Genomic DNA, 16732 nt, shown 5'->3' on the forward strand with positions numbered 1-16732 from the left:
AAGTGAGTCGATAGTTTTCAGTTTAGTTTCCACTGATTTGTTCGTTGTGTCTTCTGAAGACAAACCTTTGCTTTCTTCTCCATGTGGACTTTGTCGGCGTCTCGTTACCTCTGTCCCGTTTGTTGGAGCTGGAAGTTTCTCAAGCTGAAGCTCAACTGTGTTCTGCTCCGTCTTTGAACTGGACGGTTTTAGATACTGAAGACTTCTTATTTTTTATCATGTTTCAATAACTGTTACGTTTGGACTCCTTTTGCAGAACTCGGAGGGATGTGACTGCTCAGCGAGACATCCAACCAGAACTCCTGTATTATCCCAAAGTCTAGAAGAGAACAATTGAATTATTCACGAGCACCAACACACCTCCTAAACCTCAAGCCATTTTTTTTCCCAGGATGGTGAAGTCATGACCTGCCGTACTCTGCCTCTTATTGGTTAGTACTCGTTGCCTCCGTCGGTTTGGATGGTTAGGTTTCAATCTTTTTATTATCAAAAATACAAAAAATACATTTATTGGGTATAAACCACATCAGTACACTCTTTGCATAGTGACCCTTTAGTACAAGTGTAGATGAGCCATTTTTCAGACATGCCATTGAAAAGATCCATTTTTAAATGGATGTATGATGTATAATTTCTTTGTTTGAACACTGACAAACAGCAGCAGAGTGAGACATCTTTGTTTGAACACTGACAAACAGCAGCAGAGTGAAACATCTTTGTTTGAACACTGACAAACAGCAGCAGAGTGAGACATCTTTGTTTGAACACTGACAAACAGCAGCAGAGTGAGACATCTTTGTTTGAACACCGACAAACAGCAGCAGAGTGAAACATCTTTGTTTGAACACCGACAAACAGCAGCAGAGTGAAACATCTTTGTTTGAACACCGACAAACAGCAGCAGAGTGAAACATCTTTGTTTGAACACCGACAAACAGCAGCAGAGTGAGACATCTTCTCCTCTGTGTTGTAAGAGAATATCTCAGCTCCCAGTTATTCCCGCCCCCGGAAACGGAATTATATCTGCGCGCGGGATTTAACTTTAGAAGCAGCGCGCGGCGGCAGCTCGAGCTCAGTCGGTTTCCCTCCGAGCGGAGAACAAAAAACAAACAAACAAACAAACCGCAGAGATAAACAACCGACAGGACCCTGATCTAAACATGGCGACTCCACCGAAGAGAGCGCGCGGTGTTCCCGCCGGTTTCTCCCGCAGAGAGAAGAAGATCTCCATCGAGGGAAACATCGGTGAGTTCAGTCCCGGTTTTCTCGTTAAACTCCGGTAAACTGTGAGTTCAGTCCCGGTTCTTCCCGTTAAACTCCGGTAAACTGTGAGTTCAGTCCCGGTTCTTCCCGTTAAACTCCGGTAAACTGTGAGCTCAGTCCCGGTTCTTCCCGTCAAACTCCGGTAAACTGTGAGTTCAGTCCCGGTTCGTCTCGTCAAACTCCGGTAAACTGTGAGTTCAGTCCCGGTTCTTCCCGTTAAACTCCGGTAAACTGTGAGTTCAGTCCCGGTTCTTCCCGTTAAACTCCGGTAAACTGTGAGTTCAGTCCCGGTTCTTCCCGTTAAACTCCGGTAAACTGTGAGTTCAGTCCCGGTTCTTCTCGTTAAACTCCGGAAAACTGTGAGTTCAGTCCAGGTTCTTCCCGTTAAACTCCGGTAAACGGTGCAGTTTGATGTATTTCAGGTTCATGACTTTGTGTCCATTTTGTTTGGCTGTGCTGATGCGCGGGCAGTAAGATGGAGGCCGGTCAACTCTGTCGGTTCTCTGTCCCGCCGTCACGTAGCGGATTGGCGCCAAGAAACCCATCAGATAAACAAAGTAGTGCGTTCATAATCAAACACAGTTAATATTATATAACGTACTACTTATATTAACTATCATACACAGTATATCTAAATATAATCTATAAACTGTAACATACATCATATTTATAATCTATAAACTGTAAAATACATCATATTTATAATCTATGAACTGTAACATACATCATATTTATAATCTATAAACTGTAAAATACATCATATTTATAATCTATGAACTGTAACATACATCATATTTATAATCTATAAACTGTAAAATACATCATATTTATAATCTATAAACTGTAACATACATCATATTTATAATCTGTAAACTGTAACATACATCATATTTATAATCTATGAACTGTAACATACATCATATTTATAATCTATAAACTGTAAAATACATCATATTTATAATCTATAAACTGTAACATACATCATATTTATAATCTATAAACTGTAAAATACATCATATTTATAATCTATAAACTGTAAAATACATCATATTTATAATCTGTAAACTGTAACATACATCATATTTATAATCTATGAACTGTAACATACATCATATTTATAATCTATGAACTGTAACATACATCATATTTATAATCTGTAAACTGTAACATACATCATATTTATAATCTATAAACTGTAACATACATCATATTTATAATCTATAAACTGTAAAATACATCATATTTATAATCTATAAACTGTAAAATACATCATATTTATAATCTGTAAACTGTAACATACATCATATTTATAATCTATGAACTGTAACATACATCATATTTATAATCTATGAACTGTAACATACATCATATTTATAATCTGTAAACTGTAACATACATCATATTTATAATCTATAAACTGTAAAATACATCATATTTATAATCTATAAACTGTAAAATACATCATATTTATAATCTGTAAACTGTAAAATACATCATATTTATAATCTATAAACTGTAAAATACATCATATTTATAATCTATAAACTGTAAAATACATCATATTTATAATCTATGAACTGTAACATACATCATATTTATAATCTATAAACTGTAAAATACACCATATTTATAATCTATAAACTGTAAAATACATCATATTTATAATCTATAAACTGTAACATACATCATATTTATAATCTATAAACTGTAACATACATCATATTTATAATCTATAAACTTTATTAGCCTACATGAATACAGAGTTACTGAATTTTGACTGTTTCTAAACACAAATCATCATCACAAACCTCACCTGTCTGTCTGTCTCTGACTCACCTGTCTGTCTCTCTGACTCACCTGTCTGTCTGTCTCTGACTCAGCTGTCTGTCTGTCTCTGACTCACCTGTCTGTCTGTCTCTGACTCACCTGTCTGTCTCTGACTCACTTGTCTGTCTCTGACTCACCTGTCTGTCTCTCTCTGACTCAGCTGTCTGTCTGTCTCTGACTCAGCTGTCTGTCTCTCTCTGACTCAGCTGTCTGTCTCTCTCTGACTCAGCTGTCTGTCTCTCTCTGACTCAGCTGTCTGTCTCTGACTCACCTGTCTGTCTGTCTCTGACTCAGCTGTCTGTCTCTGACTCAGCTGTCTGTCTGTCTCTGACTCAGCTGTCTGTCTGTCTCTGACTCACCTGTCTCTCTCTGACTCAGCTGTCTGTCTCTGACTCAGCTGTCTGTCTGTCTCTGACTCACTTGTCTGTCTCTGACTCAGCTGTCTGTCTGTCTCTGACTCACCTGTCTGTCTCTCTCTGACTCAGCTGTCTGTCTGTCTCTGACTCACCTGTCTGTCTCTGACTCAGCTGTCTGTCTGTCTCTGACTCCCCTGTCTGTCTCTCTCTGACTCAGCTGTCTGTCTGTCTCTGACTCACTTGTCTGTCTCTGACTCAGCTGTCTGTCTGTCTCTGACTCCCCTGTCTGTCTCTCTCTGACTCAGCTGTCTGTCTGTCTCTGACTCACCTGTCTGTCTCTCTCTGACTCAGCTGTCTGTCTGTCTCTGACTCAGCTGTCTGTCTGTCTCTGACTCACCTGTCTGTCTGTTTCTGACTCACCTGTCTGTCTCTGACTCACCTGTCTGTCTGTCTCTGACTCACCTGTCTGTCTCTGACTCACCTGTCTGTCTCTGACTCAGCTGTCTGTCTGTCTCTGACTCACCTGTCTGTCTGTCTCTGACTCACCTGTCTGTCTGTCTCTGACTCACCTGTCTGTCTCTGACTCACCTGTCTGTCTGTCTCTGACTCACTTGTCTGTCTCTGACTCAGCTGTCTCTCTCTCTCTGACTCAGCTGTCTGTCTGTCTCTGACTCACCTGTCTGTCTGTCTCTGACTCAGCTGTCTCTCTCTGACTCAGCTGTCTGTCTCTCTCTGACTCACCTGTCTGTCTGTCTCTGACTCACCTGTCTGTCTCTGACTCAGCTGTCTCTCTCTGACTCACCTGTCTGTCTGTCTCTGACTCACCTGTCTGTCTCTCTCTGACTCACCTGTCTGTCTCTCTCTGACTCACCTGTCTGTCTGTCTCTGACTCACCTGTCTGTCTGTCTCTGACTCAGCTGTCTGTCTCTGACTCAGCTGTCTGTCTCTCTCTGACTCAGCTGTCTGTCTCTGACTCAGCTGTCTGTCTCTGACTCACCTGTCTGTCTGTCTCTGACTCACCTGTCTGTCTGTCTCTGACTCACCTGTCTGTCTCTCTCTGACTCACCTGTGTGTCTGTCTCTGACTCACCTGTCTGTCTGTCTCTGACTCACCTGTCTGTCTGTCTCTGACTCACCTGTCTGTCTGTCTCTGACTCAGCTGTCTGTCTCTCTCTGACTCAGCTGTCTGTCTCTGACTCACCTGTCTGTCTCTCTCTGACTCACCTGTCTGTCTGTCTCTGACTCAGCTGTCTGTCTGTCTCTGACTCAGCTGTCTGTCTGTCTCTGACTCACCTGTCTCTCTCTGACTCAGCTGTCTGTCTGTCTCTGACTCAGCTGTCTGTCTGTCTCTGACTCACCTGTCTGTCTGTCTCTGACTCAGCTGTCTCTCTCTGACTCAGCTGTCTGTCTCTGACTCACCTGTCTGTCTCTCTCTGACTCAGCTGTCTGTCTGTCTCTGACTCACCTGTCTGTCTGTCTCTGACTCACCTGTCTGTCTGTCTCTGACTCAGCTGTCTGTCTGTCTCTGACTCACCTGTCTGTCTGTCTCTGACTCACCTGTCTGTCTCTCTCTGACTCACCTGTCTGTCTGTCTCTGACTCAGCTGTCTCTCTCTGACTCACCTGTCTGTCTGTCTCTGACTCAGCTGTCTGTCTGTCTCTGACTCACCTGTCTGTCTGTTTCTGACTCACCTGTCTGTCTGTCTCTGACTCACCTGTCTGTCTCTCTCTGACTCAGCTGTCTGTCTGTCTCTGACTCACTTGTCTGTCTGTCTCTGACTCACTTGTCTGTCTGTCTCTGACTCACTTGTCTGTCTGTCTCTGACTCAGCTGTCTGTCTCTCTCTGACTCAGCTGTCTGTCTGTCTCTGACTCACCTGTCTGTCTGTCTCTGACTCACCTGTCTGTCTGTCTCTGACTCACCTGTCTGTCTGTCTCTGACTCACCTGTCTGTCTCTGACTCACCTGTCTGTCTGTCTCTGACTCACTTGTCTGTCTCTGACTCAGCTGTCTCTCTCTCTCTGACTCAGCTGTCTGTCTGTCTCTGACTCACCTGTCTGTCTGTCTCTGACTCAGCTGTCTCTCTCTGACTCAGCTGTCTGTCTCTCTCTGACTCACCTGTCTGTCTGTCTCTGACTCACCTGTCTGTCTGTCTCTGACTCACCTGTCTGTCTGTCTCTGACTCACTTGTCTGTCTCTGACTCAGCTGTCTCTCTCTCTCTGACTCAGCTGTCTGTCTGTCTCTGACTCACCTGTCTGTCTGTCTCTGACTCAGCTGTCTCTCTCTGACTCAGCTGTCTGTCTGTCTCTGACTCAGCTGTCTGTCTGTCTCTGACTCACCTGTCTGTCTGTCTCTGACTCACCTGTCTGTCTCTCTCTGACTCACCTGTCTGTCTGTCTCTGACTCAGCTGTCTCTCTCTGACTCACCTGTCTGTCTGTCTCTGACTCAGCTGTCTGTCTGTTTCTGACTCACCTGTCTGTCTGTCTCTGACTCACCTGTCTGTCTCTCTCTGACTCAGCTGTCTGTCTGTCTCTGACTCACTTGTCTGTCTGTCTCTGACTCACTTGTCTGTCTGTCTCTGACTCAGCTGTCTGTCTCTCTCTGACTCAGCTGTCTGTCTGTCTCTGACTCACCTGTCTGTCTCTGACTCACCTGTCTGTCTGTCTCTGACTCACCTGTCTGTCTGTCTCTGACTCACCTGTCTGTCTCTGACTCACCTGTCTGTCTGTCTCTGACTCACTTGTCTGTCTCTGACTCAGCTGTCTCTCTCTCTCTGACTCAGCTGTCTGTCTGTCTCTGACTCACCTGTCTGTCTGTCTCTGACTCAGCTGTCTCTCTCTGACTCAGCTGTCTGTCTCTCTCTGACTCAGCTGTCTGTCTCTGACTCACCTGTCTGTCTCTGACTCACCTGTCTGTCTGTCTCTGACTCACTTGTCTGTCTCTGACTCAGCTGTCTCTCTCTCTCTGACTCAGCTGTCTGTCTGTCTCTGACTCACCTGTCTGTCTGTCTCTGACTCAGCTGTCTCTCTCTGACTCAGCTGTCTGTCTCTCTCTGACTCAGCTGTCTGTCTCTCTCTGACTCAGCTGTCTCTCTCTGACTCACCTGTCTGTCTGTCTCTGACTCAGCTGTCTGTCTCTCTGACTCAGCTGTCTGTCTCTCTCTAACTCAGCTGTCTGTCTGTCTCTGACTCACCTGTCTGTCTGTCTCTGACTCAACTGTCTCTCTCTGACTCACCTGTCTGTCTCTCTCTGACTCAGCTGTCTCTCTCTGACTCACCTGTCTGTCTGTCTCTGACTCAGCTGTCTCTCTCTGACTCACCTGTCTGTCTCTCTCTGACTCACCTGTCTGTCTGTCTCTGACTCACCTGTCTCTCTCTGACTCAGCTGTCTGTCTGTCTCTGACTCACCTGTCTGTCTGTCTCTGACTCACCTGTCTGTCTCTGACTCACTTGTCTGTCTCTGACTCACCTGTCTGTCTCTCTCTGACTCAGCTGTCTGTCTGTCTCTGACTCACCTGTCTGTCTCTGACTCAGCTGTCTGTCTCTGACTCACCTGTCTGTCTGTCTCTGACTCAGCTGTCTGTCTGTCTCTGACTCACCTGTCTGTCTCTGACTCAGCTGTCTGTCTCTGACTCAGCTGTCTGTCTGTCTCTGACTCACTTGTCTGTCTCTCTCTGACTCACCTGTCTGTCTCTCTGACTCAGCTGTCTGTCTCTCTCTGACTCAGCTGTCTGTCTGTCTCTGACTCAGCTGTCTGTCTGTCTCTGACTCACCTGTCTGTCTCTCTGACTCACCTGTCTGTCTCTGACTCAGCTGTCTGTCTCTGACTCACTTGTCTGTCTGTCTCTGACTCACCTGTCTGTCTCTGACTCAGCTGCCTGTCTCTGACTCACCTGTCTGTCTCTCTCTGACTCACCTGTCTGTCTGTCTCTCTCTGACTCAGCTGTCTGTCTCTGACTCACCTGTCTGTCTCTCTCTGACTCACCTGTCTGTCTGTCTCTCTCTGACTCAGCTGTCTGTCTCTCTCTGACTCAGCTGTCTGTCTCTCTCTGACTCAGCTGTCTGTCTCTGACTCAGCTGTCTGTCTCTGACTCACCTGTCTGTCTCTCTCTGACTCACCTGTCTGTCTGTCTCTCTCTGACTCACTTGTCTGTCTCTCTCTGACTCACCTGTCTGTCTCTGACTCAGCTGCCTGTCTCTCTCTGACTCACCTGTCTGTCTCTGACTCACCTGTCTGTCTCTCTCTGACTCACCTGTCTGTCTGTCTCTCTCTGACTCAGCTGTCTGTCTCTCAGCTGCAGGTAAGTCTACGTTCGTGCGCCTCCTGCAGGCGGCGTCGGAGGACTGGGAGGTGATACCTGAGCCCATCGGGAAATGGTGCAACGTCCAGAACGACAGCGACGACATTTACCAGGTGAATATGTCACACCTGATGATGTCACACAATGACATCACTGTCCTTTCAGAATAAAGTGCTGATGTTAAACTGTCTGCAGGAGTTGAGTTCGTCTCAGAAGAGCGGAGGAAACCTGCTGCACATGCTCTATGACAAACCCAGCCGCTGGTCCTACACCTTCCAGGTACGCCTGACCCCTCCCCCTGATCCACATGACCCCTCCCCCTGATCCACATGACCCCTCCCCCTGATCCACATGACTCCTCCCCCTGACCCACATGACCCCTCCCCCTGATCCACATGACCCCTCCCCCTGATCCACATGACCCCTCCCCCCGATCCACATGACCCCTCCCCCTGACCACGACTCCTCCCCCTGATCCACATGCTGACCCCTCCCTCTGATCCACATGACCCCTCCCCCTGATCCACATGACCCTCCCCTGACTACATGCTGACCCCTCCCCCTGATCCACATGCTGACCCCTCCCTCTGATCCACATGACCCTCCCCCTGATCCACATGACCCCTCCCCCTGACACACTGGACTCCTCCTACTAAACATCTCAGGTGGTGATGAGATCAACAGATGGAGCTGTTTCACCACAACTAACTGTCTGTCTCTCTACCTGTCTGTCTCTACCTGTCTGTGTCTGTCTGTCTCTCTCTACCTGTCTGTCTCTCTCTACCTGTCTGTCTCTACCTGTCTGTCTCTACCTGTCTGTCTCTACCTGTCTGTCTCTCTCCACCTGTCTGTCTCTACCTATCTGTGTCAACCTGTCTCTCTCTACCTGTCTGTCTCTACCTGTCTGTGTCTACCTGTCTCTCTCTACCTGTCTGTCTCTACCTGTCTGTCTCTACCTGTCTGTGTCTACCTGTCTCTCTCTACCTGTCTGTCTCCACCTGTCTGTCTCTCTCTACCTGTCTGTCTCTCTACCTGTCTGTCTCTCTCCACCTGTCTGTCTTTCTCTACCTGTCTGTCTCTCCACCTGTCTGTCTTTCTCTACCTGTCTGTCTCTCTACCTGTCTGTCTCTCTACCTGTCTGTGTCTACCTGTCTGTGTCTACCTGTCTGTGTCTACCTGTCTGTCTCTCTACCTGTCTGTCTCTCCACCTGTCTGTCTTTCTCTACCTGTCTGTCTCTCTACCTGTCTCTCTACCTGTCTGTCTCTACCTGTCTGTCTCTCTACCTGTCTGTCTCTCTCCACCTGTCTGTCTCTCTCCACCTGTCTGTCTCTCTCTACCTGTCTGTCTCTCCACCTGTCTGTCTCTCCACCTGTCTGTCTCTCTCTACCTGTCTGTCTCTCTACCTGTCTGTCTCTCAGAGCTATGCGTGTCTCAGCAGAGTTCGTTCTCAGCTTCAGTGTCCGTCAGTCAAAGTCCAGCAGGCAGAGAAACCTGTTCAGTTCTACGAGCGCTCCGTCTACTCCGACAGGTAACAACACACCTGAGACAGGTGAGTACAGGCGGTACAGTGGACGGTACTGCAGTAACGCTGTGTACTGTGTGTGTGCAGGTACGTGTTTGCGTCCAACCTGTTTGAGTGTGGTAACCTCACAGACACGGAGTGGAGCGTTTATCAAGACTGGCACACCTGGTTACTGAACCAGTTTGAGAGCGACATCGCCCTGGACGCCATCATCTACCTGAGAGCACAACCACAGGTAATAAAGCTGCTGCTGCTGCCGGTCTCTCAGAGCAGGTCTGGACTGAACTCTTTAATCTACAGAGACCCAACGTCCCTCCACAAGGCAGACGCTCTACGTTTAAGATTTTCCTTCCTGAACTAACTTCAACGATTTCTTCATTAAACCATCAACCTGTCTCTGAGACCCCATCCCAACTAGGCTGCTGGAGGAGGTCTTACCCTTAGTGAGCACTTCTTCACTAGATATGATCAGTCTGTCTTATGTACCACAGTCCTTTAAAGTAGCTGTAATTAAACCTCTTCATCATATCTTAAAGAGCTCATAGTACCGTATTATCCCACTAGAACACTGCGCTCCCAGTATGCAGGCTTACTGGTGGTCCCTACAGTCTTTAAAAGTAGAATGGGAGGCAGAGCCTTCAGCTATCAGGCTCCTCTCCTGTGGATCATCTACCAGATCCAGTCCGGGGTGCAGACACCCTCTCTATGTTTAAGAGTAGGCTTCAAACTTTCCTTTTTGATAAAGCTTATAGTTAGGGCCGACCAGGCTCGCCTTGGATCAGCCCTTAGTGATGCTGCTATAGGCCTAGACTGCTGGGGGACTTCCCATGATGCACTGAGCTCCTCTCTCCTCCTCCTCCTCTCCATCTGGGATGCAGGCTCTGGCCTTGCTGCTGTTTGTTGTTGCTAGTCATGTATCTATTATTGTTGTTGTTGTGCTTCTCTGTGTCTCCTTCTTTCTGTCTCAACCCATCCGGTCGAGGCAGATGGCGCCACCTAGAGTCCGGTTGAGGTAGAGTGCTGATGGAGGAATGTTGGGTCTCTGTAGATGCTCTATGTGGGAAGAGTCCTGAGATTGAAGACTTTCTAATGAGTTATAATGAAGTTCAGGTCTAGAGTTGATAATGAGGCTGCGACTCCTCCTCCTCGGCCAGTGTCTGGAGGAATGTGAGTATTAATATCACTGGGAGGACTGGATTCATTTAGACTGACATGTTCTTCATGACACAGCCAGGTTTCAGTAAGACAATCAATCAATATGATGATCTGAGATTAAATCGTTTATTAATACGGCTTCAGATGACAGAGATCTAATGTTCAAGAGTCCACCAGGTCTTCCCCAGAAAGTCTGCCAGTTATCTATGAAGCCACATCGTTTGCTGGACGCCACCTCGACAGCCAGCGGTTGAATGATGACATGTGACTATACATGACATCACTGGTCAGATCAGGCAGCGGTCCAGAGGAAACTACAGAGTCCCACATTGTTTCTGCATATTAACAAACCGACTCAGCATTGATCTTAGTGACTTCTGATTGGTGTAATCAGGAGTCGTTCCCGCCGACGTGAATAACAATCGTCTCATATTTACGTTTATTCTTAACCAGCAGTTTAAATGTGATTCAGTGTCGTCTGCTCTGGTCCCAGGAATACATTTAACTATAGCTGCTGCTGTCGATAACTTCACGTTTCTGACTATGGAGCTGCCAATAATCAGAGCTGGTTTCTCAGCAGGTGTGTTGCTGAGGGGGGAGAACCAGTTAGAAACATGAACTGGTTGGTGGTGAACCGTGGGCTTCTGATTAGGGCCGCCCCGGCTGCTCGGCCGGGGCGGCTAGTTCTGTTTGAGCAGAACTAGTGAAGGTTTAACGAGCAGCTGGTAATTATCTGCAGTAATGAAGAATAAAGCAAAATTAACTTCAGCAACCGGAGATGAGACGGTGCTACTGCCGCAGTACACCTGTCACAGAGTTACACCTGAACATATGTCAGTGGTGCATTCAGGCTCACGGTGAGTGTCTGTGTGTTTCAGCGCTGTATGCAGCGGCTGCTGCACCGCGGCAGGGAGGAGGAACAGGGGATCCCTCTGGAGTACCTGGAACAGCTTCACTTCAAACACGAGTCCTGGCTCTTCCACAGGAACCTCAGGTACGCACTGAGCGTGCTCACAACACAGCGCACTGAGCGCGCTCACAACACGGCGCACTGAGCGCGCTCAGAGCATCCCTTTAGAGTCTGCATTAAAAGTTATGTTTGATATAAAGCTGTTTTTGTGGTGCATTCAGGGTCAGACTCAGGAAACTGACATTACATTACTGTTTGTGTGTGTGTGTGTGTGTGTGTGTGTGTGTGTGTGTGCGTGTGTGTGTGTGCAGGTTGGACTTTGAGTACCTGAACGAGCTTCCCGTCCTCGTCTTGGACGTTGACGATGACTTTAAGAGCGACCGCATCAAACAGGCGGCGATCGTTGACAAAGTGAGAATTCTTCTTTATTTTCTGTCTTTGATTCAACGTTTCAGATGATTTGTATGTTTTTTTTTTTTCATCTATCGTCTGTTTTCAGGTACGAGAGTTCCTCGCCACGCTGTAGATCTTCACCGACCAGCTTGTGATGCGAGCAGCGGGCTCTTCTGATTGGACGACCGCGTCACACTTTGTAAATGTTTCGTGTTTTCTGCTGAAGCTGTCGGATTCTTTTAAAGCAGAAAATTCAGATTTTTAGTCTCTTCACTTGTATATTTTTATTTTGTAATCAAATGTTAAAATGTCAGTCAGTGAAGCTCTGAGTGTGTGTGTGTGTGTGTGTGTGTGTGTTAGTGTGTGTGTGCGTGTGTGTGTGTGTGTGTGTTTGTTAGAAACACGTATTTACTTGAATTAGTTTCATATTTATGCTTCAGTCTGAATCATTTTATCTTCTGGGAGCTAATAATGAGCCGTCTGTGAACGCACCACGATGCCTTCAGGTTTCTGTATGAATCTGTCAGTTTGAATAAATTAACACTCTGACTCATTTAAATTGTCTGAAACTTTATTTAAACGCTTCAAGATTTTTGTCTTTTCAGTCAAACTGCAAACGTCACACCAAACCTGCACTACAGAGTACTGCTACTGAACGCAGTACTGCTACTGTACGCAGTACTGCTACTGTACACAGTACTGCTACTGAACGCAGTACTGCTACTGAACGCAGTACTGCTACTGTACGCAGTTCGTCCTGTTTACTAGAGTAGTGAACAATGTTTCCATTGCATAGGAACCTTATGGGATGGTAATGATTGCTCCAGGTATTAGTCAAACCCTCAGGTGTTACCAGGGAAACTGAGTTATTGCTTATGAAAAACTTTAGATTTTGGTTGCAAAACACATGAAAATATAAATTAATTGTCTTAATGTTTTTTTCTTTGGCAAGTGACCGTGGTATAAGCGGGACAATGTACTTCGAGGAATTATCCTTAATCAGGAATTAATGGACGACTGGGAGGCAACCGTCCGACCCGCAGCGGAGGACGGTTCTGGTCGTGTGTAGTTTTAAAGGGGTGACACCTTTACAGTCACTCCTACAATCTGATTGGCCACCGTCTCACTGTGGGGCGGCTGTTCGACTTGTTTGTTTCTACCGTAGACTAAAAACCCTGGACGTAGTCACCATGACGTCACCCGTTGCTTTGTGGACTGCTGTTTTGAAGTTAGTGATTTGACCGTCACTATTTTTGATTTTTGGAGCCAGAAGTGACCATATTTGGATGAGAGGGTGGAGCTGACCAAAGTGCTAGCTGCTAGCTTGGTTTGCTCGGTGTATTTACAGTCAGTGATATTGCTAATGCTAATGAAAATGTTCACTAGCGGAATAAAGGCCTAAAACCATTAAAACAAAATGTACTTGCCGGAAAAACTGAACATCCGACTCCTTAGAGGATCTTTTATCACAACCAAACAGTGAAAGAGACTTTTTTTAGGCGACCAAATGTTAAATTCAACGTTCATGAACTGAAAACACGCTGTGAAATAGCAACAGTTACGGCTATACTCTGAATCTGGGGTTACTCCATGGTTTTGATAAAAGGCCTCTTCAGCTCTTTGAATGGCTTCTTATAGATCCACTAATACGTGTGCAGGTTTATTACAGGTCAGAGCATTATTTATTGTAATAAACCAACCTGAAGTTGGTAAAACATGAGACAGTAATTGTTGGTTTGTCCAAAACTCATATTCACACTGACTCTGTAGTGGTGCATGTTAATTATCCAGTCACCAGTCTCCTCAGATTAAAACTGTAAACTGGTATGTTGGTGTCATATGGCAGGGATTACCTAAAACCTGCAGAACAAAGTCTGTGATGTTAACGGCCTTAAATATGGTCAGAACCTTTTTTTATTCGTCATCCAAAGAAATCCAGGCTAATTGTCTTATTATTATTATTATATATAGAGAGACAGAACCCAGGGGTTGCATAATGTATTTTGGATGGTGGTTTGTTTAGAACATTTAACTACTTAATAGCTTTAACTTTTCTAAATGAGCTCAGAAAAAGGTTTTATTTATTTGTCATTGTTAATGTTAACATACTGGACCATAAAGGTTCTGCAAAATAGAAGAGTGTAGCCTATTGAGTTATGTTTTAGCCTTATTATTATTATTATTATTATTATTATTATTAGAATATTAATGCACATAAAACATTCCAGTGTTGTAGTACTGGAGTCCTGATTTTTAGGACTCGAGCATTTACTGCATTCGGACTCAGAAGTGGAAGACAAGGACTCGGACTTGTTAACTGATGAAGAAGTAATATTTTTTGGCGGTCAAATTTTCAATTTTGCAATCAGTGCATCATTTATATTAATATGTCAGCTCTTTGACTGTTTCAGAGTGGAGCACTGGCGTCCATCTTGGAACTCGACTCAGACTCGAGATTTAGTGACATATTAAGACCATTTCAGACATCCTCTGCCTCTGATCCTCATAACAGAATCCTCATAACAGAATCCTCCTGTTAACTTTAGTTCCTCCCAAACTGATAATCTTGTTGATAGTGCTGCAGGCTCATTACGAATAACACTCGACTCCATCGCCCCCTTAAAAAGGAAGATAATAAAACATAAGAGGTTAGCTCCATGGTTTAACTCCCAAACCTGCAAATTAAAGCAAACATCACGAAAATATGAAAGGATTTGGCGTTCCACCAAAGTAGAAGAGTCTCGCTTAGTCTGGCAAGATAGTGTTAAAACATATAGGAAGGCCCTCTGTAATGCCAGAGCCGCCTATTACTCAGCATTAATAGAAGAGAATAAAAACTGCCCTAGGTTCCTTTTCAGCACTTTGGCTGACAAAGAGTCATAACTCTACTGATCCATGTATTCCTATAGCTCTCAGTAGTAACGACTTTATGAGCTTCTTTAATGATAAAATTCTAACTATTAGAGACAAAATTAACCACCTCCTGCCCTCAACAGGCACCATTCTCTCCCCAAACACAGGAACCTTAGAAACAGCTGTAAATCCTGACATATATTTGGACTGTTTTTCTCCAGTAGACTTGTCTGAACTAACTTCAATGATTTGTTCAGCTAAACCATCAACCTGTCTCTTAGATCCCATCCCAACTAGGCTGCTTAAGGAAGCCTTACCCTTAGTGAGCACTTCTTTACTAGATATGATCAATCTGTCTTTAGTAACAGGCTATGTACCACAGTCCTTTAAAGTAGCTGTAATTAAACCTCTTCTTAAGAAGCCTACTCTTGATTCAGGTGTTTTAGCCAATTATAGACCTATATCTAACCTTCCATTTCTATCCAAGATCCTTGAGAAAGCAGTCTCTAATCAGTTATGTGACTTTCTACATAACAATAGTTTATTTGAGGATTTTCAGTCAGGATTTAGAGGCATCATAGCACAGAGACAGCACTGGTGAAAGTCACAAATGACCTCCTAACTGCATCGGACAAAGGATTTGTCTCTATACTTGTCCTGTTAGATCTTAGTGCTGCATTCGACACAACTGACCATCAAATCCTTTTGCAGAGACTGGAACATTTAATTGGCATTAAAGGAACTGCATTTATCTGGTTTAAGTCCTATTTATCAGACCGATTTCAGTTTGTACATGTTAATGATGAATCCTCCATGAAGGCAAAAGTTAGACACGGAGTTCCACAAGGTTCTGTACTTGGACCAATTCTATTCACCTTGTATATGCTTCCTTTAGGTAATATTATTAGGAAACACTCCATAAATTTTCATTGTTATGCAGATGACACCCAATTATATTTATCAATGAAGCCTGATGAACCCAATCAGTTAAACAAACTCCAAACATGCCTTAACGACATAAAGACCTGGATGACCTGCAATTTTCTACTATTAAACTCAGATAAAACTGAAGTTATTGTGTTTGGCCCTAAACACCTTAGAAACACATTATCTAATGATAAAGCTACTCTGGATGGCATTACCCTGGCCTCCAGCACCACCGTAAGGAATCTGGGAGTTATCTTTGATCAGGATATGTCCTTTAACTCCCACATAAATCAAATCTCAAGGACTGCCTTTTTTCACTTACGTAATATCACAAAAATCACATCCTGTCCCTAAAAGATGCAGAAAAACTAGTTCACGCATTTGTTACTTCTAGGCTGGATTATTGCAATTCCTTATTATCAGGCTGCCCTAACAAGTCTCTAAAGACTCTCCAGCTGGTCCAGAATGCAGCTGCACGTGTTCTGACTAAAACTAGAAAAAGAGATCACATTTCTCCCATTTTAGCTTCACTACATTGGCTTCCTGTAAAATCTAGAATAGAATTTAAAATCCTTCTCCTAACTTACAAAGCCCTTAATGGTCAGACACCATCATATCTTGAAGAGCTCATAGTACCGTATTATCCCACTAGAACACTGCGCTCCCAGTATGCAGCTTACTGGTGGTTCCTACAGTCTTTAAAAGTAGAATGGGAGGCAGAGCCTTCAGCTATCAGGCTCCTCTTCTATGGAACCATCTACCGGATTCAGTCCGGGGTGCAGACACCCTCTCTATGTTTAAGAGTAGGCTTCAAACTTTCCTTTTTGATAAAGCTTATAGTTAGGGCCGACCAGGCTCGCCTTGGATCAGCCCTTAGTTATGCTGCTATAGGCCTAGACTACTGGGGGACTTCCCATGATGCACTGAGCTCCTCTCTCCTCCTCTCCATCTGTATGCATTCATGTAACATCAATGCATGTCACTAACTTTGCTTCTTCCCCGGAGTTTTTTGTGCTTTCTCATTTCACAGGAAACCCTGGGTTCTGGACCGAACCTTCGCGGTCCTTCACAGTCCTGATGGCATCCTTCCCTGGCTGTTGCTGTGTCATTGTCATTGTTGTTATGATTGTTGCTCTCCTGTCCCCCCCCCCCCCCCCCCCCCCCCCTCCACTTTCCTCTTTCTTTCTCTCTCTCAACCCAACCGGTCAAAGCAGATGGCCGTCCAC

The 16732-nt window shown here is 45.0% G+C and overlaps 1 protein-coding gene across 1 annotated transcript; it reads left to right on the forward strand.

Annotated features, from left to right (window-relative positions):
- Window positions 1-1022: 1022 nt before the first annotated feature.
- Window positions 1023-12285, forward strand: LOC137196234 (deoxycytidine kinase 2-like). Its single transcript, XM_067609102.1, has 8 exons — window positions 1023-1245; window positions 7740-7858; window positions 7941-8024; window positions 9165-9274; window positions 9356-9503; window positions 11302-11417; window positions 11645-11744; window positions 11833-12285. Exons 1-8 carry the CDS (start codon window positions 1161-1163, stop codon window positions 11857-11859), a joined length of 789 nt encoding a protein of 262 aa, XP_067465203.1. The 5' UTR covers window positions 1023-1160; the 3' UTR covers window positions 11860-12285.
- The last annotated feature ends 4447 nt before the right edge of the window (window positions 12286-16732 follow it).

This window comes from Thunnus thynnus, chromosome 13 (genome assembly GCF_963924715.1).
Source record: "Thunnus thynnus chromosome 13, fThuThy2.1, whole genome shotgun sequence".
NCBI classification, from domain to species: Eukaryota; Metazoa; Chordata; class Actinopteri; order Scombriformes; family Scombridae; genus Thunnus; species Thunnus thynnus.